We start from the raw sequence: 23819 nt of genomic DNA, 5'->3' as shown, positions 1-23819 counted from the left end.
GGCTGGAAAGGGAAGGTGGGTCACACCGTCCCCCCGGTCACCAAGCTGGGGCTGGAAAGGGAAGGTGGGTCACACCGTCTCCCCAGCCAGAGCAGGGCCTGGGAAGGGCCTTTGAGGGAGGCACAGGCTGAGGGGCCTCTCCCCACCAGCACTGTCCCAGGATGTCTCAGGCTGCCCCTGCCTGGCTCCCTCGGCTGACAGGGAGAAGTGGGGGTGCCCGCCCTGCCCTGACACAGCCTGAGGGCCTGGAGCCGGCCCCTCCCTAGCTGCCGCCCAGGACACTGGGGCCCCAAATCCAGCCTCCTCTCTGCTGCCAACCCCTTGCCCCACTCAGTGTTGCCAGGAAGAGCTTCCAAAAGGAGGCCCACGTCAACCCCCACGGGGCAGCAACTCTGTAGGGGCTGCATGCACACGTGGCCCAGCGCCTGGCCGCCCCCTCCAACGAGAACAGCACCACCCTCCGGGGAACGAAGCCAAGAGAGGAGCCCTTGCAGCTCAAGACGCCCGGGAGGGAGGCGGCACCACGGCGCCTGGGAGGGAGGCGGCACCACCGTGCCTGGGCAGGGAGATGGCACCACAGAGCCCGGGAGGGAGGCAGCATCATGGTGTCTGGGAGGGAGGTGGCACCACGGTGCCTGGGCAGGGAGAGATGGGGCATCCACCCACAGAGCGGGAGTTGGGGCTGCAGGAGCCATCCTGCCTTCTGCAAGACCATTTGTCAACGAGGAACATTTCAGAGGGTCCAGGTGGGGTAGGGCCTGGTGGGTGGAAGGAAGGGGGCCTGTTGGTCCCAGAGAGGCCCTGGCAGTGGGCGACACGGCAGTGCAGGACAGGGCTGTCCTGGGTGGAAAGGAAGGACGACAGAACTGGCTAGGGGCGGGTGCCCAGCAGGCACTCAGGCCAGAAGTGCCAGTCACGCCCTGCCAGGTGAGTGGCTTGGGGAGTGGGGAACCAGGCAGCAAGGGTGGCCTGTGTCCTGGCAGACGGTCCCCAGAGGCAGCCTGAGAGCTCCAACAAACGGAGGGTGTTAGGAGCCAGGCTTGCCCCCCGCAAAGCCAATGGAAGGAAGCCCAAACAGCAGAGCCTTTGAAGAGATAAGTGAGGTGACCGTGACATCAAAGGTGGGCCTAGCCCAGGGTGACCTTCCTCATGACCTGAGGACGCGGACCGCACACAGAAGTGACTGTGTGAGGACACCAGGGCAGGGCCAGCCCTGATGCCCAGGGCCAGGACGCAGGTTTCAGGCAGGGGCGGGGGGCTTTGTTCCCCACAGTGGTGCCCCCACACTGCTCACAATTCCCTGTCCTCACTCCTGGCCGCCTCCTCCCAGCCCTCCCAGAAAACCTGCACTCTCCTGGGCCAGGGCCACAGAGGGCTGACGGGCTACCGGAGCCCCCACACCCACGCACGCTGTCCCTCTCAGAAGCCGGGGGCCGGCCCCTGGACACCCCCTAGGCAGCAGGCAGCCGGAGTGGGGCTCTGCCAGAGACATGAAAGCTGGTGCTTCCGCGCCCGCCGCCTGCTTGCCTGCCAGGGAGGCAGGCTTCCTTCCCTCAGCCCCGCCAGCTCTCTGACGGCAGGCAGGCAGGCAGGCACGTCACCGGGGACACCACCCCGAGAGGCCCCGAGGCTAGAGCCCAGCTGATGGAGGGCAGGAGACGGTGGCTGGTAGGGAAGCCAAGCGTCCCCAGAAACAGGGCAGCAGCACCCCAGTGCTCTCAGGGGCCTCCCAGCGGGAGGGTGGGCTGCAGGCCTGGGCACTGGTCCTTCTCCATCCCAAGGCATCTTCCAAATTCAATGTTTATCAACTGGCTGGCCAGCAAGGGAGGGGATGGAGACGGAGGAAGGAGGCCCGGAGTCCGCCCGGCAGCTCGGGGGGCTGAGAGGGGACTGTCTCACCCCTCCCCTGCCTCCGCTGCAGGGAATCCCGCTCAGTCCTGCTCCTGATCACCCCTGGCAGCTGCCAGCCTTCTTGCCCCAGCTCAGCAAGTGGCTGCAGCCCCAGGCAGTGAGCAAGCTTCTCACCTCCAACCCAGGCCTCTGCAGAGGCCTGTGGCCACTTAAAAAAAAACCCCGCCTCTGTGGCTAATTAAAATATCTGAAGAGGCTTTGAAGAGGAAACCATTAGGCCAGAGGGCTTTGGAAGGCCCCAGGCAGCTCTCCCACAGGCCAAGGACAGGACATTCACTGCTTCTGGCTCTGGAGGGCGGCCCAGCAGGGCTGGGGACCCGGCACCCTCACCCTGGCCCCACCCTCAGGAGCCCTCAGGGAGGTGGCAGGGACCCACAGAAGCAGCGGACAGCTATGGGCACCAGGGCGTTCCTAGCAGGGACCGGGGGACCAGTGGGAGAGGCCGGGCAGGGGGAAGGGGCAGGAACACGGGCTTGGCAGCCGAAGCCCAAGGCGGCCGCCTCCAGCTGAGGGCCTGGTCCCTCTGGGGCTCCCTGAGCCCTGCTCCGAGGCCTGCCGGGCCCTTCCTCACCCAGACCCCTGGGCAGGGACTGCTGCCGCCTTGGCCCCAGCACAGCAGCCCAGGGGGGCCGAGACCTCCAAGCGGCCTCAGTTCAGGCAGGCCGCCTAGCAGGCCCTTTCCCACCCGGGGCCAGGCAGGAAGCAGAGGAGGCTGGAAAGCCCTGTCAGAAACAACTTCAGAGGCCCACGGCCCCCTCGGAACCCACCGGCTCTCAAAGGCTTTATTATCCTGCCCCAGCGCCTGCCAGGCCCCTCCTTCCTGCCCGAGGCCTCACCCTCTCGTCCTGCCCTCCCTGGAGGGCCCCGCCCCACAGCACCCCAGGGAGGCCCTCAGGTACCTGAAAGAGGGTCTGCGTGTGGTCGTCCAGGACTGTTTTTGGAGGGGTGACGACTGAGGAGAGAAGGCACCTACATGTTAGGAAGCACCGGGGACCTCGCCCATCCATGCTCCCGAAGGAAGACAGGCCTGCAGATGGGGGTGACGCCTCAAGAGGAGCAGAAGAGCCCCTCACGAGCACACCCTGTGCCCACATTCCTGCTGCAGAAACTCCAGCTGAGGGCTCGGAAGGGCCGGTGGGGGGCAGGCCCACCTGCAGGGGACACCACCCGTGCAGCCCGGCTCCCCTTGCAGTGGGCAGCCTGACCCTTTGCCACCTAGACGCCCTCCATGGGAGGCCAGCCACTCCCTGTCCACCCACCCTTCCCACAGCCCTCGGGCAGGAGTGGCCTGAGCCCCAGGGGTGGGGACCAGGCTGGGGTGCAGCAGGGCTCCAGAGGGGAGCAGGGCGCTGAGACAGAAGGCAGGAAGCCTGGCTCCCACCGCCTGGCTCGGGGAGAAGGGCCCTCCTAGGTCTCCACACAGACACCATGGGCTGCAGGAGGCAGCTGGGCGGGAGGCCACAGATGCTGCTCCTGTGGAGAAGCTGCCACGAGCCCCAGCTGGGACGGGCGGTGTGCCCACAGCACCGAGGCCCCGAGCACTAGAGGCAGGAGTGGGCTCGGGAGAAAAAACGTACACAGGTAAAATGACAGCTCGGGGTTCCCCAGGTGGCTCCTCACGAAGTCTCGCAAGTCCCCCACTGCAGAGGAGAAAAAGAGCATACAGACAGCTCTTCCACCACGCCAGCCCCCGGCTGCCCCAGCACCTGGGCCACGGCTCCCACCCTCCTGGGCCTTTCCCCGAGGGGTGGGAATTCAGCCCTGTTCCTCCCACAGCACTCCAGGTGCTCGGCGTGGCTGGGCCACCGTGCGGGCCACACTTGGGACCCCCGCCCTGCTGGAGAGCACTCCCACTGCCACCCGCTGCCCCCCAGCCCCACCCCCGCCCCAGCCTAAGCGCTTCCCTTTCCCTGGGGGAGGCCCCTGTGACCTTGGGCTGCTGCCGCCCGGCTGTCTGGGTACAGGTCACAAGCCCCTGAATGTCACAGCACCACTGCCCTCCTCCCGGGGTAGGGTGCCTTCCTCTGGGTGCCCCTCTGCCCCACCCATGCCTAGTAGGTGGGCGACGTGAGCACTCAGGACCACGGGCTCCCTGAGCTGGGGCCGGGCACCTGGAGCAAGCGCCCAGCCTGCCTGACACTCTGCGAACTGGGATGCCTCTGCACCCCCAAGGGGACACCAGCACCCGCACCCACCCAGTGCCCTGGAGCCCGCAGGCCAGGTGGCTGCAGTCCTGTGGCCTGGAAGGAAGGAGCCGGGAGAGGCCCCATGGGCCCCCGCCCCCCATCCCCGGACACCCCACAGCGCTGCCCACCTGTCTCGCTGGGGCGGAAGCAGCCCTGTAGGACGTAGCGGTCGGGGAACAGGACCCTCAGAGCCACCTAGGCCAGACAGGGAAGGGTCGGAGGGACGGCCGGAGCTGCACCAGGGACCAGGGCGTGGCCTCCCCACTCGGCCCACGCTGGGCCATGGACACCAGGGCTGGGGCAGGCAGAAGCAGCCACCCCCAATCAGGGCCTGGGCCTCGACTCCCCCGTGGCAGGCTGGGCATGGAGACAGCCAAGTGCCGTGCGTGTGCACAGCGGCCTGCGTTCTAAAACCACATTGACCTGGGTTCAAATGTGCTAGTTTTTGTTTTTTGTTTTTTTTTGAGATGGAGTCTCGCTCTGTCGCCCAGGCTGGAGTGCAGTGGCGTGATCTCGGCTCACTGTAAGCTCCACCTCCCCCCGGGTTCACGCCTTTCTCCTGCCTCAGCCTCCCAAGTAGCTGGGACTACAGGCGTGCGCCACCTCTCCTGACTAATTTTTTGTATTTTTAGTAGAGATGGGGTTTCACCGTGTCAGCCAGGATGGTCTCGATCTCCTGACCTCATGATCCGCCCACCTTGGCCTCCCAAAGTGCTGAGATTACAGGCGTGAGCCACCACGCCCGGCTCAAATGTGCTGTTTAAAGTTTCATTCAGCCAGGTGTGGTGGCTTAAGCCTGTAATCCCAGAACTTTGGGAGGCTGAGGCGGGCAGATCACCTGAGGTCAGGAGTTCGAGACCAGCCGGGCCAACATGGTAAAACTCCATCTCTAGTAAAAAAAAAAAAAAAAACAACAAAAATTAGCCGAGCTAGTGGTAGCAGGTACCTGAAATCCCAGCTACTTGGGAGGCTGAGGCAGGAGAACCACTTGAACCCGGGAGGCGGAGCTTGCAGTGAGCTGAGATGGCACCACTGACTCCAGCCTGGGCGACAGAGAGAGACTCCGTCTCAAAAAAAAAAAAAGGTTTCATTCTAAATCATGAGCAGGGGAGGATCGACTGGCCACTAAGGGCATGCGCGCCACCACGGGGGGGCCCTGCTGAGCTGTGCCTCAGTCGCCCCCACGTCCCGTCCACAGACCTCACAGGGGGCCCCCTCAGAGCTGTGCCTCAGTCGCCCCCAAGTCCCGTCCACAGACCTCACGGGTGTCCCGCTCAGAGCTGTGCCTCAGTCGCCCCCATGTCCTGTCCACACACCTCACAGGGGGCCCCCTCAGAGCTGTGCCTTAGTCGCCCCCACGTCCTGTCCACAGACTTCACGGGGGGCCCCCTCAGAGCTGTGCCTCAGTCGCCCCCAAGTCCCGTCCACAGACCTCACGGGTGTCCCGCTCAGAGCTGTGCCTCAGTCGCCCCCATGTCCTGTCCACAGACCTCACAGGGGGCCCCCTCAGAGCTGTGCCTCAGTCGCCCCCACGTCCTGTCCACAGACTTCACAGGGGGCCCCCTCAGAGCTGTGCCTCAGTCGCCCCCACGTCCTGTCCACAGACTTCACGGGGGGCCCCCTCAGAGCTGTGCCTCAGTCACCCCCACATCCCATCCACAGACCTCAGGGGGGGCCCCCTCAGAGCTGTGCCTCAGTCGCCCCTACGTCCCATCCGTAGACCTCACAGGGGGCCCGCTCAGAGCTGTGCCTCAGTCGCCCCCACGTCCTGTCCACAGACTTCACGGGGGGCCCCCTCAGAGCTGTGCCTCAGTCATCCCCACGTCCCGTCCACAGACCTCAGGGGGGGCCCCCTCAGAGCTGTGCCTCAGTCGCCCCTACGTCCCATCGGTAGACCTCACAGGGGGCCCCCTCAGAGCTGTGCCTCAGTCGCCACCACGTCCTGTCCACAGACCTCACGGGGGGCCCGCTCAGAGCTGTGCCTCAGTCACCCCTACATCCCATCCGTAGACCTCAGGGGGGGCCCCTCAGAGCTGTGCCTCAGTCGCCCCATCCCGTCCACAGACCTCACGGGGGGCCCCCTCAGAGCTGTGCCTCAGTCACCCCTATGTCCCATCTGTAGACCTCAGGGGGGCCCCGTCAGAGCTGTGCCTCAGTCGCCCCCACATCCTGTCTGCAGACCTTTGGGTAGCGCTCCAGCTTCTCCTTTATCTGCGCCTCCCTGAAGGCCTTGGTCACCAAGGGGGCTTCTTCCAGGCGCTTCCTGTGGTGAGGAGGGGAAGGAACAGGGCTTCTGGTCAGAATGGGGGCCCTGGCAACAGGCCCCGGGCTCCTCACCTGCACCCTCCAGGGTGGGAGTGGGCTGCTCTCCCCACACAAGGCAGGAAGGTCTGGATGCCCCTCCCTGGGCCCCAACCCTCTGAGGTCCTGTTAAGGGCAGCCTGTCAGGGACCTGGGCCGGGAGCCAGTGCTGGCACTGGGGACAGCGGGCAACACAAGCACCCGATGGGGCAAACCCTGGCGCGAAGATGCCGGGAGGCACTGAGGGGGCACCCACCGCTCACTCTTGAGCTGGGCCAAGCGTCTTCTCACGTCGTCCACCGTCAGCTCAAAGAACTCATCAGGCAGCTCCGCTGGCCAGGCCTGCAGCCGCTCCTCCAGGTCGGGGTGGCACACCACCGGCTCCCGGTCCACGGGCTCCCGGTCCACGGGCTGGAGGCAGAGGGCGCGGCTGACGGCGGGTGTCACGGGCTGGGCCCTCCGCACCCCGGGCTGTCAGTGCCCCAGCCGAGGTGGTCACACAGACTTGGGAGCTGGGCCCACTCCCTCCCTGGCCCCGGCCAGCGCAGGGCCAAGGCCAGGTCCTGGGGGCAGGGCTGGGCACAGCAGCTGGGGGACCCCACCCCACTCAGGGCCTGTCCAGGGCTGGAGACCCCCCTCTCCCAGTCAGTGCACCAGACCTGATGCTGAGCCCCTGCTCCCCAGCAGGGCACATGGCCCCTGGAGTCTGGCTCAGGCCACGTCAGGGTCTCCGTGGGGGGGGAGGGGTGGCGACAGCCGCCAAATTAGAGCGTCGGCAAAAACCCCAGTCCAGCTGCCCCCGCTGCCCTCTTGGCCACAGCTCCATGGCCAGGCTGACTCCATGCACGCCTGCCCCCAGGGAACAAGCCGGCCCCTCCCTCTGCCCACCCTGGGATGCGGGAGGGACAGCGTCACCCCTAATTGGCATCAACAGCAATGAAATTGACAAAGCCGGGCCGTGCAGCTCGCGGAGCCCTGGGCAGTGATTTCAATGCATTCAGCACAGTGCTGGGGTACATGGGACACCTCAGCACTGCGCCGACCCACACTCGGCCCCGTCCCCCCTCACACAGAACAGCCGAGAGCTGTCGGGAATTGGGGTGGCCTGGAGCCGGCTCTGGGCTCCCACTCCTACCTCACACTCTTGACACCTGGGGATGGCTTAGCAGTCCCTGGGAACAACCCTCCTGGTCCCATCCCGTCTACCCTGCAGTCTCCCACCCAGCCACGGGCTGCTGCCTCCTGCCCTACACAGCATTCCAGCACCCCCACCATGCCCACACTGGGTGACAGCCAGGGTGCGCCTGCCAGAGGTACGCCTGTCCCAGGTGTCTCCAGGGCTGCCCTCCAGACACACCTGACACCTCGACTGCTGTGGGCGACAGGGCCCTGCAGCCACCCGGCATGTGGCTCTGTTATGACTTGTCACGGGAGTCTGGCAGGAGCTGCACTGGCCTCAGCAGCGTCATGGCAGGGCAGCCAGTGAGGGCTGACCACGGCTCGGCAGTGGGGCCCACAGGTGGCTGACCAAGGCCCCTGGGGGCTGCCCTTCCAAAGCCACAACCATCCTGCAGCCACTGAGAGCAGCCTGCGCCAGAGCTTTTTATAACAAGATGCCAGGCGCCAGGCGGCCCCCCACAGCCCCAGCGCCTGCATTCCAGAGGGCCGCGAGCACGCCTGGGTTCCCAGGGGAGAGACCCTGGGCCAGGAGCCGCCATGTCCATGAGCGGCCAGGCCAGCCTGTGGCAGGTTGGCATCCTCTGCAGCCTGGTCCAGAGCCTCCCTGGAGGAGCCCCCAGAAGCCACACTGTCTTCCCAGGCGGGCAGAGTACCCCTGATGGGCTCGCACTGAGCCTGACCACCAGACGGGGCCCCAGGACACGACGTGCTCAGACGGCCATGTCCAGGGCACAGCCTGGTGGTCACTGGGGGAAATGTGGGCTGCTAGCACGTCCGCATACTGGACAGTGCCAAGGACCCCCAGGCCCACAGCCCACACCAGGGTGCCTCCAGGATGGGGGCCATAGGGGACAGGACCATCAGTATCACGCTGCTAGGGGGCTGTTGACTTCATTTGGAAAACAAAACTGATAAAATCTCTAATTCCTGTGGATCCACCCTAGATTCCTACCCGTCATCCCAAGGGCCTGGCTCAGGAAGCCTCTGTCTGTCAGACAGACCCAGGGTCCCACACGGGGCCGGGGTAGCAGGGGAGAGCGGCCTCTACGGAAACCTCCCACACCCGCCCTTCACCTGGGCAGAGCAGCCCCGATCCGGAGCAGCCTCGCTGGAGCCTGAGGTCAGGCTGGATAAGCGGCTACCAGAAGGGCCCAGGCCACCTGAGTCACCCCGAGAACATATGGCGTCTGCAGTAGGGCTGCTGGGAAATGTCACTTGGCCACCAAATGACAGAGGGAGATGCCAGGGGACCCTGTGTGTGGAGAAACTTCAAACACCCATCAGCTCAGCTCCGAGCCTTCCCCAGGAGAGACTTTCCGTCCCACAGAGAAGAGGGGCCGGGAAGCGGGAGCCGCAGCGGCAGGGCCTGGGGTCTCAGGGCTGCCTCAGCCACACCCAGCCCTGTTGACTGGTGAGCTCTGCCCAGCCGTCTGGCCCGCATTTGTGGCATCAGCACCGCTCCCGCGCCAGGTGGATTCACAGAGATGCCTTTGGATGGAAAACAGAGGTTGAGGGATGAGACATTGTGAGGGAAAAAAGTGACAGCGAGGGCCCTGCAGGGCAGTCAAGGCCTGGCCCCTGGGGGAATTCCCGTCCCCCGTCCCCAGCCTCCTCGCCGGTGCCCGGAGAAAAGAAAGGGGCTGCGTGTGCAGGCCAAAAATGACGTCAACCTGGGGTGAGGCGTCCTGGAGCCTCCAACACAGGGAGGAGGAGCAGAAGGCAAGGAGAGAGACAAGCACCCTCCTTTCTCTTTCCCCTCAATTTCTTATTTTGAAATATTTCAGCCCACAGAAAGATGGGCAGACACAACAGTGAACACCCCTCATGCAGATGTGATCATTCGGCTGCATTCACTTTCCTTCCGCTCTGGGGCAAACATGCATGCACACATGTGCACACACAGACATGCATATACACACACAGCTGCATGCACCCAAGCACACGTGCACCCGCAAGGACACACACACCCCCCCAAACACGCACGTGCACCCGCAAGGACACGCACACGCCCCCCCAAGCATGCACATGCACCCGCAAGGACACACACACACACCCGTGCACATGCAAGGACGCACACACACACACCCGTGCACACACGTGCACCCACAAGGACATGCACACACCCCCCAAGCACGCATGTGCACCCGCAAGGACACAAACATGCCCCCAAGCACACACGTGCACACGCAAGGACACACACACGCAAGGACACGCACACGCAAGGACATGCACACACACCCAAGCATGGACATGCACACACACCCAAGCATGGACATGCACGCACACCCAAGCATGGACATGCACGCACACCCAAGCATGGACATGCACACAAAAGAAAACCACAGACTGTGCCCCAGGAGCACAGCAGCATCTGCTGAGAGAAGGACTCTTGTCCCAGCTGCCAGCATCACACCAGGGCCCACCGCATGGGGGAGGTGGCTCTCACACACCCACACTGGAAATGTCCCTGCTGTCCCCAAGTACCCGGACGGTTTTCCCACACACACGGTCATGCTGGGGCTGGAGCTGTGCCTCCGCCCCTTCCCACATCCCGACAGGGGCTGTGTCAGCAGGACGCCTCCGTCCGCAGTGGTCTGGCCCCCAATTCTCTGTGCTGAGTGAGGTTCGGGTTGAAGGTTTCAGGGAGGAGGCAACTGGATGCCATACCACTGTCCCTACGAACATCCCCACCTGGAAAGCTCCCAAGCAGACAGAGGGCCAGCGGGGAATGAGGCCCAAACCTCAGCAGTGCAGGGGGCCCCAACCTGGGTCTCAGCCTTGGTGGGGTCCCCCAGGTGTGTGGCCGCCAGGTGTCCCTGGGGGCCTTGCCACGCCTCAGGAAGCTGCTGGGGTCAGTCTCACTCAGCCAACGGGGTGGCTGAGAGCCAGGAGGAGCCTTCCAGAAGCCTGCGTGGGGCTTCCTGTCTCAGATGAGGCCTCTCACGAGACCTGCCGACCCACGGGGCACACAGGCGCGGCAGCAGGAGGAACTGAACCGCAGGGCAGCAAGAGCCGGGGGACCACTGCCCCGCAGGCCTCCGAGCCCAAACCCCAGGGCCCAACTGATGCCCACTTCACGCGGCCTCATGTTTCCGCCACCCCGGCGCCCCACCCTGCCACTGAGCAGAGGCCATGTTCTGCTCTGCCCAGTGGGCCAGGACTGCCCCAGAAGAACCAGCAATATTTCCGGAACACTCGGCACCCCCAGGCCTCCCGCTGCTCCCCAAAGCCCTTGCCACCTCGGAAGCTGCCTGCTCTGGCAGAGGCGAGAGCCCCACGGCTGCCGGGGCATCCAAATGGCAGCTGACCCTCGCCCAGCCACGGAGGGCCTCCCCTGAGCCGATGCAAAGAGGCCCAGACCCCCGGCCCCGGGCAGCAGGTCGCAGGTCCATGGGAGCAGCTGGGCTCTTCCAGACAGGTTCAGGAGATGGAGCCCGGAACCTTCTCTGTGCCACTGATGCCCCCGGACACCAGTGCCTCCACCAGGAGGAGCTCGCTATGCTGAGCCCGGCCTGGTTTCCGCCTCACTGCCTGGGCCCGGCTTCCAAAGGCCCCACACCCCCTTCTTCCCGACCCTGCCCCTCTTGCTGGGCAGAGTCAGAGGTCTCAGAGGACAGGGGTGATGCCGGGGGCACAGCAGGGTCCAGCAGCTGGCACTGGCACTTTCACAGGAGCTGTGTGTGCTGAGCTCCCCAGAAGCTCAAAATGCGCCACAGGGTGGGGGTGACTATGGCTGCCACATGACACACAAGGAGGCAAGGAGCGTGGAGGGTCCAGCTGGCACCATGAGGGAAAGGTGTGATGGCCTCTCAGACTCCGAGGGTGGCCAGGCAGCTGTGAAAGACCCGACTCCTCCTGCAGGTGAAGCCCCTGCATGCTTCTGCCCCTTTAGCCCCTTCCTGTCTCCTGCAAACCCAGGCCCCCGCTGGACCCCCAGGTCCCGGCCTCCAGGAGGGCCGCAAGGACCGGACCACAATGATGCTAACCATTTATCCAGATGCCCCGAAACCGGAAGGGGGCCGGAGAAAGGCCAGAAAGGACGGGCAGGACTGAGGACAGGGACGCTGTCAGGGATGCCGGGGACAGCCCTGCGGGCGCGCAGCCTCACAGCAGACAGTGCTGGGGCATCCCTGGGCCGCTGAGCTGGGAAACCGAGGGGAGGGAGGCTGGGGGCTGCGGGGTGAGGGCGCCAGGGGCATGCACACAGGCCGGGACACTGCCCAGAGGTCTCCTTTTCTTGACAGTAATTTTCCAGGATGTGATGACACACAGAGGAAAAATGTGAACCCGTTCGGAGGTGGCCCCAACCTCAGAGTTTCCAGCGTCTCTGAGGGTTTGTGTTTTTCCCTCCCGGCCTCCCTCCCTCCCCCCGTCTCGGCCCGGCCTGCCCCGCCAGGGCTCCGGTGAGAGGGAGTGTGGAGTTTCCCCTGGAGGCTCTGAGCTTCAATGAATCACTACGCCAGACACGGGCCAAACCTCCCGAGTTACTCAGCGCCCCGGCCACCCTCGGAGGCAGGCGGCAGAGCACGTGGACGCCATCAAAGGCCTGGGACGTGCACAGCAGGAGAGGCTGTGCCAGGGCGAGAGGCGGGCCTGGGCGCGGGCGCGGGCTCTGTGGGGAGACCGCTGCGACCGGCGTGGACAGGCGTGCACAAAGGACGCAGGCGGGACTGCCTCTGAAGACACCACAAACTCCATGCCCAAATTTTACACGGGGAACACCCTCAGCACGACAACCCTCCTGCACCAAGCAGAGGCATCAGGCCTCGAATCCCACCCAGAGGAGACGGCGCCGCCCCCAGGCTGAGCACAGCGTCTGCACCGATGCTCATGGCCCAGGCCTGCCAGCGAGTGGCCACGTGGCTGGGGAGAGGCCAACAAGGAAGGCCCAAAGCAGAGATGTTTCTGTTTTGAGACAGCGTCTCGCTCTGTTGCCCAGGCTGGAGTGCAGCAGTGCAATCTCAGCTCACTGCAGTCTTGATCTCTCAGGCTCAGGCAATCCTCCCGTCTCAGCCTCCCAAGCAGCTGGGGCTACAGGCACACACCACCACGCCCTACTAATTTTTAAATTTCCTTTGTAGAGATGGGGTCTCGTTATGTTGCCCAGGCTGGTCTAAAACCCCTAGGCTCAAGAGATCCTCCCAGCTCGGCCTCCCGAAGTGCTGTGATTATAGGTGCGAGCCACTGTACCCAGCCAAGAAAAGTTATTTTAGGCCGGGCATGGTGGCTCACACCTGTAGTGCCAGCTCTTTCGGAGGCCAAGGCCGGCAGACCACCTAAGGTCAGGAGTTCAAGAGCAGCCTGTCAACATGACGAAAACTCCATCTCTACTAAACAGGCACCTGTAATCCCAGCTATTCAGGAGGCTGAGACACGAAAATCGCTTGAACCCGGGAGGCGGAGGTTGCAGTGAGCAGAGATCGCACCACCACACTCCAGGCTAGGCAACATAGACAGACCCTGTCTCGAAAAAAAAAAAGTTATTTTAAAAAGATGAAAACAGGCCGGGCGCGGTGGCTCACGCCTGTAATCCTAACAATTTGGGAGGCCAAAGCAGGCAGATCACCTGAGGTCAGGAATTTGAGATCAGCCTGACAAACATGGTAAAACCCCATCTCTACTAAAAATACAAAAATTAGCCGGGCATGGTGGCAGGCGCCTCTTAGCTACTCAGGAGGCTGAGGCAGCAGAATCACTTGAACCCGGGAGGTGGAGGTTGCAGTGAGCTGAGATCATGCCACCGCACTCCAGCCTCGGCAACAGAGTGAGACTCTGTTTCAAAAAATAAAAATAAAAATAAAAATAGGCTGGGCACAGAGGCTCACACCTGTAATCCCAGCACTTTGGGAGGCCGATGCAAGTGGATCACCTGAGGTCAGGAGTGCGAGACCAGCCTGACCAACATGGCAAAACCCCTTCTCTACAAAGAACACAGAAATTACAGGCGGCAGACACCTGTAATCAATCCCAGCTACTCGGGAGGCTGAGGCAGAAAAATTACTTGAACTGGGAGGGGAAGGTTGCAGTGAGCCGAGATCGTGCCATTGTACTCCAGCCTGGGTGACAGCGCGAGACTGTCTCAAAAAAATAAATAAAATAAAATAAAATGAAAATGAAAAGATGAAAATATAAAGCATGAGGTACTCATAAGAAAAAAATCACTTTTTAATTTTAAAAAGAAAAATACTTTAGAAGATGAAAAGAGGCCAGGTGCAGTGGCTCACACCTGCAGTCCCAGCTACTTGGGAGGCTGAGATGGAAGGTCATGACTGCTGTGAGCCGTAATTGTGCCCCTGCACTCCTGCCTGGGCAAGAGAGCGAGACTGTGTCTCAAAAAAAAAAAAAAGGAAAAAGAAAAAGAAAAGAAAAGAAGGCTGGGCACGGTGGCTGTAATCCCAGCACTTTGGGAGGCCAAGGCGGGTAGATCATGAGGTCAGCAGATCGAGACCATCGTAGCTAACACGGTGAAACCCCGTCTGTACTAAAAATACAAAAAATTAGCCAGGTGTGGTGGCGGGCGCCTGTGGTCCCAACTACTCGGGAGGCTGAGGCAGGAGAATGGCGTGAACCCAGGAGGCAGAGCTTGCAGTGAGCTGAGACTGCGCCACTGCACTCCAGCCTGGGCAACAGAGCAAGACTCCGTCACAAAAAAGAAAAGAAAAATAAGAACAGGATTCAGGACTGCTGCAGCCTGGGCTGACCATGAGCCCGTCTGGAGCTGGGCACGTTACGGTGTGGCAGGCGTGTGTCACTGTGGATAAAGCGCACCAACACCCCTGGACAGGCAGGAAAAGCAGTTTGGTGAGGGGGCTCATCCGCAGGGCAGAGTCTGGAGGCTGCTCCTGGGGGAGCCCGGGAAGGGCTGACGGGGCCCCTGACCTGAGTTCCTGGAACAATCCCAACCAGGGGATCTTGGGCCCAACAGGGAGGAGAGTCCAGGCCAGAAGGGGCCAGTGGGGTCTGCGCCCTGCAGCAGCCGACTCGCCCAGTACGGAGCCCCACACTCCCAGTTCTCCCCACAGCCCCAGTGGCGAGCATCCACCCCCTACCCCCTGGGGTTCCTCACCGAAACACAAGCGCCTGTCAGTCACCAGGCTTCTAAACAGCCGGGACTCAGCCAGCCACCTGCAAAGTCGCTGAGCCACTGAGCCATCTGCCAGCCATGCTTGGTAGCCATTCCAATCAAGGCCACAGGCTGTGCCCCTAGGGACAGCCTCAGAGCCCAGGGTTGTCCTCAGACACCCATGAGGCATAGCAGGGACCTGGGCCGCCCTGGCCACTGACTGGGCTGGCCGCAGGGATGGGAGTCTGCACCGTGTTGGATGTGGGGGCTCCTGTCTAGCCCGGCGTCAGGGTCCAGGGGCAGGAGCCCCTGGCCCAATACCTACTGCCCAGGGTCAACAGCACCTGCCCTGCCAGGCACACGGGGGTTCCAGGCAGGGTGTATTCACCACGCCCAGTGCATGACCCGCTCCAGGCCCAGCCTCCTCCCCGCTGGTTTACCCCCAAAACCCTGGGACAGGCTCCTCCCCGCCCCACGAGTCCCACACCGGCTGTCAGCCACAGAGGGCCGGGTGTGAGCAGGGGTGCTGAGGAAACCCCAGGCCCCGGCTCCAGGAGCAAGGTTCACCCCCGAGGCGGGAGGGGCAGGCAGGGCAGCAGCCGCCAGCCCGTGCGGGCAGACCCAGCCTTTGATCAGGAGCGGCCCTCGTGCCAGCTGCCGGGAGGCCGAGTTGTGGGGGGCGTCTGCTGGGACTGGCGTCCCAGCCCAGCACAGGGCTGCAGGGCGGCCTCCCGGCCAGTGGAGGCACTTCAAAGACAGGGCCAGGGGGCGCCGGGCAGCCCCTGCCTCTCCCAGCGCCCGGTTCTGATTGCCAGTAAAACTACCTTCTAATAATTAATGCCTGACATCAAAGGCAGGAACCGCCCGGGTCTGTGAACCACCCCGGGTCTCGGCCGAGGACCTGCCTGTATTTTATCCTGTCTCTTTCTTCTGACTCTTTATTTAAATCCAAAAACCACACACAGGCAAAACATTAATGGGAAACTTGGAAACTCTTTTTGCTTACTAAAGTGTACCTTTGAAGTTCCCCAAAAAAGTTCTGTTTTGTTCCCTTCTCCCCTCCCCCCATCACTGAAAGGGACCCAGCAGCAGCATGTGGCCTCGGGCCCTCTGCGTGTGCGGCTGGCGGCGATGGGAGGCGCGGGGCGGGCAGGACGCCCTCCATCAATCAGCTGCCCAAGTCCCAGATCAAAGGCCCTCAGCACGCCATGCAGGCCAGGCACACGCTCCCTCCCCTGGACCCCTCCTGCCAGCCGAGACCCCACCCCAACAGCGCCTCCCGACGGGCGAGCACCGGCGGGCACTACTCTGGGCTGCGAGCCCCATGCTCCACGCCCCACGCTCTGCAGACAAGACCCGCCCTGGTCACGGAGGGAAGGGGCTGAGGCCCACGCCTCTAGAATGGGGGAACATGACAGCCGCTGTGTCTCTCACACTGAGGGGGTCCCCCACAAGAGCAGGCCTAAAGGGGGTCAGCCCCTGCTCACCCAGAGCACACGGGTCGAGGGGCACGAGCGCTTCATGGGGACTCAGGTGTCACAGTGCAGAGTTTGGCAGAGTTCCCAGAGGGAGGACGGGGTGCCAACACCATCATAGTCCTAGAATGGACCCAACACCCTCACTCCCCACTCCCTTGTCCACTCAACAGGAACAGTCCCAGGACAGCCAGGGGGACAGAAAACAGAGGGGCTGGACCCTGACGCCGGGCTAGATGGGAGCCCCCACATCCAACACGGTGCAGACGCCCAGCCTCTGCCCTCCCAGGTGTGTGGCAGGGAGGCAAGAGGGAGGCATGAGGTTGCTTCACTCAGAAGCGGCCAGAGGAGGAGGAAACAAACTCCTGACCTCACCTGAGGTCCGGGACACGTAGCACGAGTGCCCAGGGGACAGCCGAGGCCGGGGCTATGTGCACAGAGCCCTCCTGGCCACTTCTTGTTTTCTTTTCTTTTTTTTTTTTTTTTTGAGATGGAGTTTCACTCTGTCACCCAGGCTGGAGTGCAGTGGCACGATCTCGGCTCACTGCAACCTCCGCCTCCCGGGTTCAAGACATTCTCCTGCCTCAGTCTCCCGAGTAGCTGGGATTACAGGCACCTGCCACCACACCCAGCTAATTTTTGTATTTTTGGTAGAGACAGGGTTTTGCCATGTTGTCCAGGCTGGTCTCAAACTCCTGACCTCAGGTGATCTGCCCACTTCGGTCTCCCAAACTGCTGGGATTACAGGTGTGAGCCACCATACCAGGCCCAGACACAAATATTTTAAATGTCCACAGGAGATGGAGGCATGGGGGCCTTCCAGGCCCACTACGTCAGCAGGAGCTCAAGAAGCTCTGACCTGGCCCCTGGGCTGTGGCTGGCAGCTGGCAGCCTGGCCCTCAGGGGACACAGGGGCTGGGAAACAGCCTCCTCCCATCCCTGTCACCGAGAGCCGCATGACAGTCCCCCAGTCTGCCTCTTTTGGCACAAAATCCATAAATGCCACGAACACCTTAGTTCTGCAGGTGAGGAAGCTGAGGAAGTCAGGTTTCAGCAGCCCAGGTGCAGGGCTCTGATGCGGGGTCAGGACAGGGACAAAGGAAAAGTCAGCCACAGGGCCAGGGACCCCACAGACACGAGGTCCCCACGGTGGGGGGGAGGCGTGAGGGAGAGGGTCAGGCCACAGCCACACACAGGCATGCTCGGAGGTCAGCACCTGGCCGCCTGCCTGCATGCACTCCCCGCCAAGGGCCCAGTGCCCCAGTGGTGGGTGTAGTCTGCAGTGAGCAGTGGCCATAACCTTCGGAGAACTTCCAGAACCCAGAAAAGAGGGGCCACTGCCCAGCTCCCTTGTGAGCCAGGTGAAATTCGATTCCCAAACTGGATGAAGACAGAGCAAGGAAAAAAAGTCTGTCTCACTTATGAACACACATGCACAAGCCAATAAAATAAAGCATACGGTCATCTCCATTGATGCTGAAAACACTGAAACGGTTCAACACCCACTTAAGATTTTTCTAAATGTCAGAAAGTTAGGAATAGTAACTTTCTCTGCTTGATAAAGGCTTTTTATAGCACACATCATCCTTGGCAGAGAAATGACTAGTAATTCCTGTTACGATCAAGACAAGGAAGGATGTCTGCTAAGATCGCCACGATCCAAAAGCACCAGAGGCCCATTCGCTGCAACACAGGAAGAAAAACGATGAGAGGACAAAGGGAAAGGTCTGCAGAGGCCCCGAGAGAAACCAAGACGCCACTAGAACCAGCAAGGAGTCAGCCAGTCAAAGATGTAACAGGAAGCATGATACTATCCACAATATTATAAAACGTAACTTTCAGGCCTGGTGAGGTGGCTCACAATTGTAATCCCAGCATTTTGGGTGGCTGAGATAAGAGGATCGCTTGAGCCCAGGAATTCGAGACCAGCCTGGGCAACAGAGAGAGACCTCGTCTTTATGAAAAATAAAAATAAAAATAAATTAGGCTGGGCGCGGTGGCTCAAGCCTGTAATCCCAGCACTTTGGGAGGCCGAGGCGGGCGGATCACCTGAGGTCAGGAGTTCGAGACCAGCCTGGCCAACATGGTAAAACCCCGTCTCTACTAAAAATACAAAAATTAGCTGGGCGTGGTGGCACACGCCTGTAGTCCCAGCTACTTGGGAGGCTGAGGCAGGAGAATCGCTTGAACCCGGGAGGTGGAGGTTACAGTGAGCCGAAAGTGCGCCACCGCACTCCAGCCTGGGCGACAAAAGCAAAACTCCATCTCAAAAAAAAAAAAAAAGTGGGTGCCTCAGTAAAGGTGGTTTAAAACCAGAAAAAAGAGCTGGGCGCGGTGGCTCACACCTGTAATCCCAGCACTTTGGGAGGCCGAGGTGGGTGGATCACGAGGTCAAGAGATTGAGACCATCCTGGACAACATGGTAAAACCCTGTCTCTACTAAAAATACAAAAAAATTAGCTGGGCTTGGTGGTGCGCGCTTGTAGTCCCAGCTACTCGGGAGGCTGAGGCAAGAGTAATCACTTGAACTTGGGAGGCGGAGGTTGCAGTGAGCCGAGATCGCGCCACTGTACGCCCGCCTAGGGACACAGTGAGACTCTGTCTCAAAAAAAAAAAAAAACCTAGAAAAAAAAAATCATTTGCCTGAGAAGCTAAGAACAAGCCCAGTGACCCTGCTCAGGTAGGAGGTGGGGCTTGATTCCAGACCAGATTGAAGACTGGCTGATGCGTTCACCAGCTCCCCCTTCCCTGGCCATAACCCGGAAGTTACCGCCCCTTTTCTAGAGATTTCTGAATGCCCCACCCCTTAACGTGCATGTAGTTGAGTGGATGTAAATGTGACCACGGCCATGCCCTGAGCTGCTGCCCTCCACGCACCACCCCAGGGCGGCCCTGCTCTGTGCCACACATCACGGAGCCAACACGGAGCTGACACAGTTGCCGCCTTGTCATGGAGCCAACACGGCCTCATCCCGGAGCCCACACGGCCTCATCCCAGAACGGACACGGCCTCATCCCGGAGCAGACACAGCCACCGTCTCAGTAAATCTACTTTCTCTACCACCTGCTTACCCCTAAATTCCTTCCTGGGCGAAGTCAGAAGGCTCCTGTCCGGAGCCCCGCGTTTGGGTTCCTCTGCCCGCATCACGGCCACGCCACCAGGCTGACCAGCTAAAGCCACGCAGGGCTACACGTCAGGAGAAAGGACACCCCCAAGTCCCAAGGCCCAGAGCCCCTTTTACCCGCTCCTGCTCCTGCTGGAGATCCCGCTCCCGCTCCTGCTCCTGCTCCTGCTGGGGATCCTGGCCCGACTTGGACTTCTTTGGCTTGGAGGGGCCTCCAGGGCTGGAGAGGGACTTCGGCAACTTAGCTGAAGATGATGTCAGAGGCCTCGTGGGCCCAGGAGGGCCCCCCAGTCTCTGTCCCCCACCCGAGAAAGGAACGAAGGGGGCAGGTGCGGGTGCCCTTGTGCTCTGCTTCTCCTGAGTGTGCTCGCAGCAGGGCCCTGAGGTGTCCGCGTCCTCCCGACGGCTCAAGTCGCCGCGGCTGAGCTCCCCAGATTCCAAGGGAAGTGGAGCGCTGGCCGCTGCCTGGCCAGCCGACGCTGACGAGCCCAGGCTTCCTGGGGTCTTGCCCACGGGGTCGTAGCGCTTCATGACAAACCTGAGTGGGGCCAGAAGACAAGGGAAGCACCTTGTGGTGCCTGCCCCCGGCTCACTCTCTCCCACCCCCGGCTCACCCTCTCCCGCCCCCCACTCACCCTCTCCCGCCCCCGGCTCACCCTCTCCCGGCCCAGGCTCACCCTCTCCCGCCCCCGGCTCACCCTCTCCTGCCCCCGGTTCACCCTCTCCTGCCCCATGCGCCCTCCCAAGATCCACCGCCCCTCTGGGGGACACAGAGATGAGGTCGGGGCAGCCCAGCCCCCACGCCCACAGGCAGGCAGAGGCCACCAGGCGCTCTCCATGACGAGGGCCTGGGTACACCTACTCCCCACTTGCCACGTGTCCTTTCTCCTTTCCTTTGAGACCACTTTTTTTTAGCTAAATAGACTCCTCGGCCCCAGCGGCACTGCCCTTACCTGATGGTGGCGCTGCCCCCAGTCAGGCCCAGCGACTGCAGCGTCGTGCCCCGCAGGGCAGCTTCACCCGTCACCTGCAGGAGGAGCAGCCAGGACAGGTGCGCCTTGCACCGGGACCCCAGAGCCCAGGGAAGCCCTCCGGGCACCGGCACCACCAGGACCACAGGCCACATGCCCTCTCTGGCCTCCATCCTATCCACCCCCCACATCTGGCCCCTGCCGGTCCACACCCTCCACGAGGCCCAGCTTGAGTCTGGTCTTCAGCCGGGGCAGGACCTGCTGCCCATGCCTGACCGTGTCTCCCCCAGCCTGGTCTCCGCAGCTGGGACCCAAGCTCACTGAGGCCTGGGCTGGCAGAGCTGGGCTGCAAGGAGGAAGCCCTGGTGCCAGGACCCACTGCCCGGAGCGAGAGAGGCAGGAACGTGCTGTCACCCACGGGGGTGGCCATTCCTGGTGCTCAGCTCGGGGTGGGCAGGGATCGGGCCTGGCTGGCCACGTCCCATACGCTAACTCTGACCCGTGAGGAACGGGTGGAGAAGCTGCCTCTAGTGAGGGCACAGTCAATGGCCCAGCACAAAAGCCAAAGGGTGTAAGGGTCCCTGAGGGCCACAGCCTCAGGACAGTGCTGGGCCTGGGTCCTGAGCCCCGTGGCTCATCCCCTCAAGGGAGGACATAGACCTGAATCTCCCCGTCACAGCCCCAGCCAGGGAGCTTCCAAATGGGGATAAATGCGGGGAATGTCCTGGCCCCCCAGGGCCCCTCCGGGCCAGTGCCCCCCCACCCCAGCAAACGGCACTCAGCCAGGGTGGAAACAAAAGGCCCCTGTGAGGCCAGGGACGAGCGCTAGGAGGGTCCCGCCACGGCGGGCTTTGCTTGCGCCACGCCACGCTCGGTTTTGAAAATGATCAAAACACCGAGCAAAGCAAATATTTATTAAATGAAACCACTTTTGTGACTCTTGGGCTTTGAGAGAAGCTGAAAAAACAAACAGGGCGCCGAGGGAGGTTTCGGGGCAGCCCGGGCTCCGAGGGCCGGCCACTCCCTCTTTTTCCATGAAACACGTCGTGCTTTCAAGAGCCCGAGTCTCCCGCCACTGCCCTGGAGACGGCTGCGGGAGAGCAGATTTTCCAGTTGGAAAGTGGGCTGAAAGTGAGCGGGGACTGGGTGAGCAAGAGCAGGCCGCCTACCTCATCCCTCGTGTACACGCAGACTGGGGTGGCCCCGCCGGGGTGCTGCAGGCACTCCCTGGGAGGAGAGGAAAGAAACCATCAGGTACCCCGGGGCACCTCAACCAGTGCCACGGAGGCCCTGGGGCAGGAGACTCGGAAGGCAAAGGTGTGGGGCCCTCACCCAGCACCCACCCAGGACAGCATCCCAGGCCCAGGCCACAGACCTCAGCCCCACTGCGCCCCACAACCACCGGAAGGAGGCACCTGACAGCCGGGGGCGCTCCCAAGGACCCTGGCCTGTGGTGCATGGCCCGGGGGCTCCCCCCACCTCCAGTCTCGGGGCCGCTGGCAGGACGTGGAGCTGCCGGCAGGGCCCAGGGACCACACAGGAGGGGCGAGCAGCGCTGGCTCCGGAATGCGGCTCATGGACACCTGCACTCAGGAGCCTGAGAGTGAGGGCACCAACGTCTGGGCTTTCATCTTAAGCCGCCCACTAAGAGGAGGCGCCCCTGTCTCCGCCGCCTGATGTCCTCCTCCAAAGCCGACGCCTGATGTCACCGAAGCATGGAGGGAGGGGCGCTGCACTCCGCTCACGCCCGCTTGTCACCGAAGCACGGAGGGAGGGGCGCTGCACTCCGCTCACGCCCGCTTGCCTGTGGCCGGGGAGGCCGTGCTTATAAGTCCATGTCGGACTCTGCCACCAGTGTCTTTCTGAGCCTCGCCCCGCAGGAGGCACAGCTGGACCCGTGCATGGGTGGGCAGGTATATGCAGCACGCCTCCCACACATGCCTGATGTGCATGGCAGCCCGGGAGACGGGCACATGCCGTCACATCCAGCCCCAGAGCATGTGAACTGCTGGTGGCACCTGCTGCATGAGGCGGGCTTGCCTGTGCGTTTCCAACTCCCCACCGTGAAATCCTCCCCACTGAGAAAAACAAAAGCCCTTCTCAGGCCTTCCTTGCAGATGCCCCTGATCAGTCCCTCTCCAGGGAGGGGAATCCGAGAAGAGGGGGCAGATGGCCAGAGCCTAGGCAAAGGGGAGGCCAGGGCCGGCCTCAGGTCATGCAGGTGCCCTGCCAAGCCCTATGGCCAGTGTGCCTTGCAAGGGCTCAGGTGGGACAGGAAGACACAGGCTGAGCTGGTGACCAGAACACAGGGGATAAAGATTAGGTAAGAGCTGGGCTGGAAACTGCTTGCAGCAACCCCCTGGGATGGGGGGTACTGGGAGGGTCAGAGGGCAGGGTGCTGCAGTGTCCAGGTCGAGACACGCGTGCACATCCATGCACAGAGTGGGATGCTGGGACAGGAACTCTCCGCCTCCGCCTGAACCCACCTGTGTGCTTACAGGGCCGCAGGGGTCCACTGTGCACTCACCGTGCCCCGACCCTGGGATCTGCTGACCTACTTGAAAGAGCAGGACTCAGCCGGGCCCGGTGGCTCACGCCTGTAATCCCAGCACTTTGGGAGGCCGAGATGGGCGGATCACGAGGTCAGGAGATCGAGACCATCCTGGCTAACACGGTGAAACCCCGTCTCTACTAAAAATACAAAAAATTAGCCGGGCATGGTGGCGGGCACCTGTGGTCCCAGCTACTAGGGGAGGCTGAGGCAGGAGAATGGCGTGAACCCGGGAGGTGGAGCTTGCAGTGAGCTGAGATCACGCCACTGCACTCCAGCCTGGGAGACAGAGCGAGACTCCGTCTCAAACACAAACAAAACAAAACAAAACAAAAAAAAGGGCAGGACTTGCCTCCCTGAAATGAGAACAGACCAAGCAGAAAAGCCCAAGGTGCCACACCCAGGACAGGCCCAGCCCCGCCACCTGGGGACTCGGCCACGTGTGTGGGTTTGATGTGTTTTCTTTTGTTTCGTGGCCTTTATTTTTCACGTCCTCAATCCTGGGGGAGGGGCATCCCTTTCCCACTCAGGCCCCGACTCTGACAGCCTGGTCTGGCTGCAGAGGCCCCACAGGGTCGCGGACTTAGCCCCGTGGTCTCCCTGGGTCCACTGCCTACAGGGGAGCCCCTTCCCCAAGGGCCTCTAGCCTGTGGAGCACGTGCGCACCACACACACGGCGGGTGTCCTCTGCGCACAGGCTGGGACACACTCGCTGAGCTCCCGTCCCGCAGAGCAGCCAACAAAGGGCCTTAGATTTGCCTTCCCTCCAAATGGCTGGAGACTCGGCCCAGAGGCCCCGAGACGCAGGGCTCAGGAAAACACAAGGCCTCAAAATGCGCCAGAGCAGAACCTGGACAGAGGCAGAGAGAGGCCTCAAGGAAGCACAGCCCCCGGGGCCAGGAAGAGGGACAGGAAGGGCCCAGGGTCCCCGCTCCCCAGCATGACACAGATGGCCAGGGGTCCGGAGATGGCCAGGGGTCCGGAGATGGTCATGAGGCCGCTTCTCTACGGCTGGGGAGGCCTGGGCCGAGGGGTGGCCAGAGTCCCGACTTGCAGT

At 62.3% G+C, this 23819-nt stretch overlaps 1 protein-coding gene across 11 annotated transcripts in view; it reads right to left on the bottom strand.

Annotated features, from left to right (window-relative positions):
- The window catches only part of ASPSCR1 (ASPSCR1 tether for SLC2A4, UBX domain containing), a 41336-nt gene that overhangs the window by 2524 nt on the left and 14993 nt on the right, over positions 1 to 23819 (bottom strand). For 7 of the 11 annotated variants that reach the window (XM_055100908.2, XM_063599497.1, XM_063599500.1 and 4 more), the window contains 8 exons: positions 21381 to 21438; positions 20194 to 20267; positions 19358 to 19778; positions 6655 to 6809; positions 6279 to 6360; positions 4226 to 4292; positions 3489 to 3551; positions 2811 to 2863 (listed from right to left, as the gene is read on the bottom strand). In XM_055100908.2, coding sequence (XP_054956883.2) covers positions 2811 to 2863; positions 3489 to 3551; positions 4226 to 4292; positions 6279 to 6360; positions 6655 to 6809; positions 19358 to 19778; positions 20194 to 20267; positions 21381 to 21438 — 973 coding nt within the window. Of the gene's footprint in view, positions 1 to 2810; positions 2864 to 3488; positions 3552 to 4225; positions 4293 to 5043; positions 5165 to 6278; positions 6361 to 6654; positions 6810 to 19357; positions 19779 to 20193; positions 20268 to 21380; positions 21439 to 21690; positions 21904 to 23819 lie in introns of those variants that run through there. The other 4 variants (XR_010110739.1, XR_008621579.2, XR_010110740.1 and 1 more) reach the window with 3 other exon arrangements.

This window comes from Pan paniscus, chromosome 19, assembly GCF_029289425.2.
Source record: "Pan paniscus chromosome 19, NHGRI_mPanPan1-v2.0_pri, whole genome shotgun sequence".
Classification (NCBI taxonomy): domain Eukaryota; kingdom Metazoa; phylum Chordata; class Mammalia; order Primates; family Hominidae; genus Pan; species Pan paniscus.
This window is presented reverse-complemented; position numbering and strand designations above follow the sequence as displayed.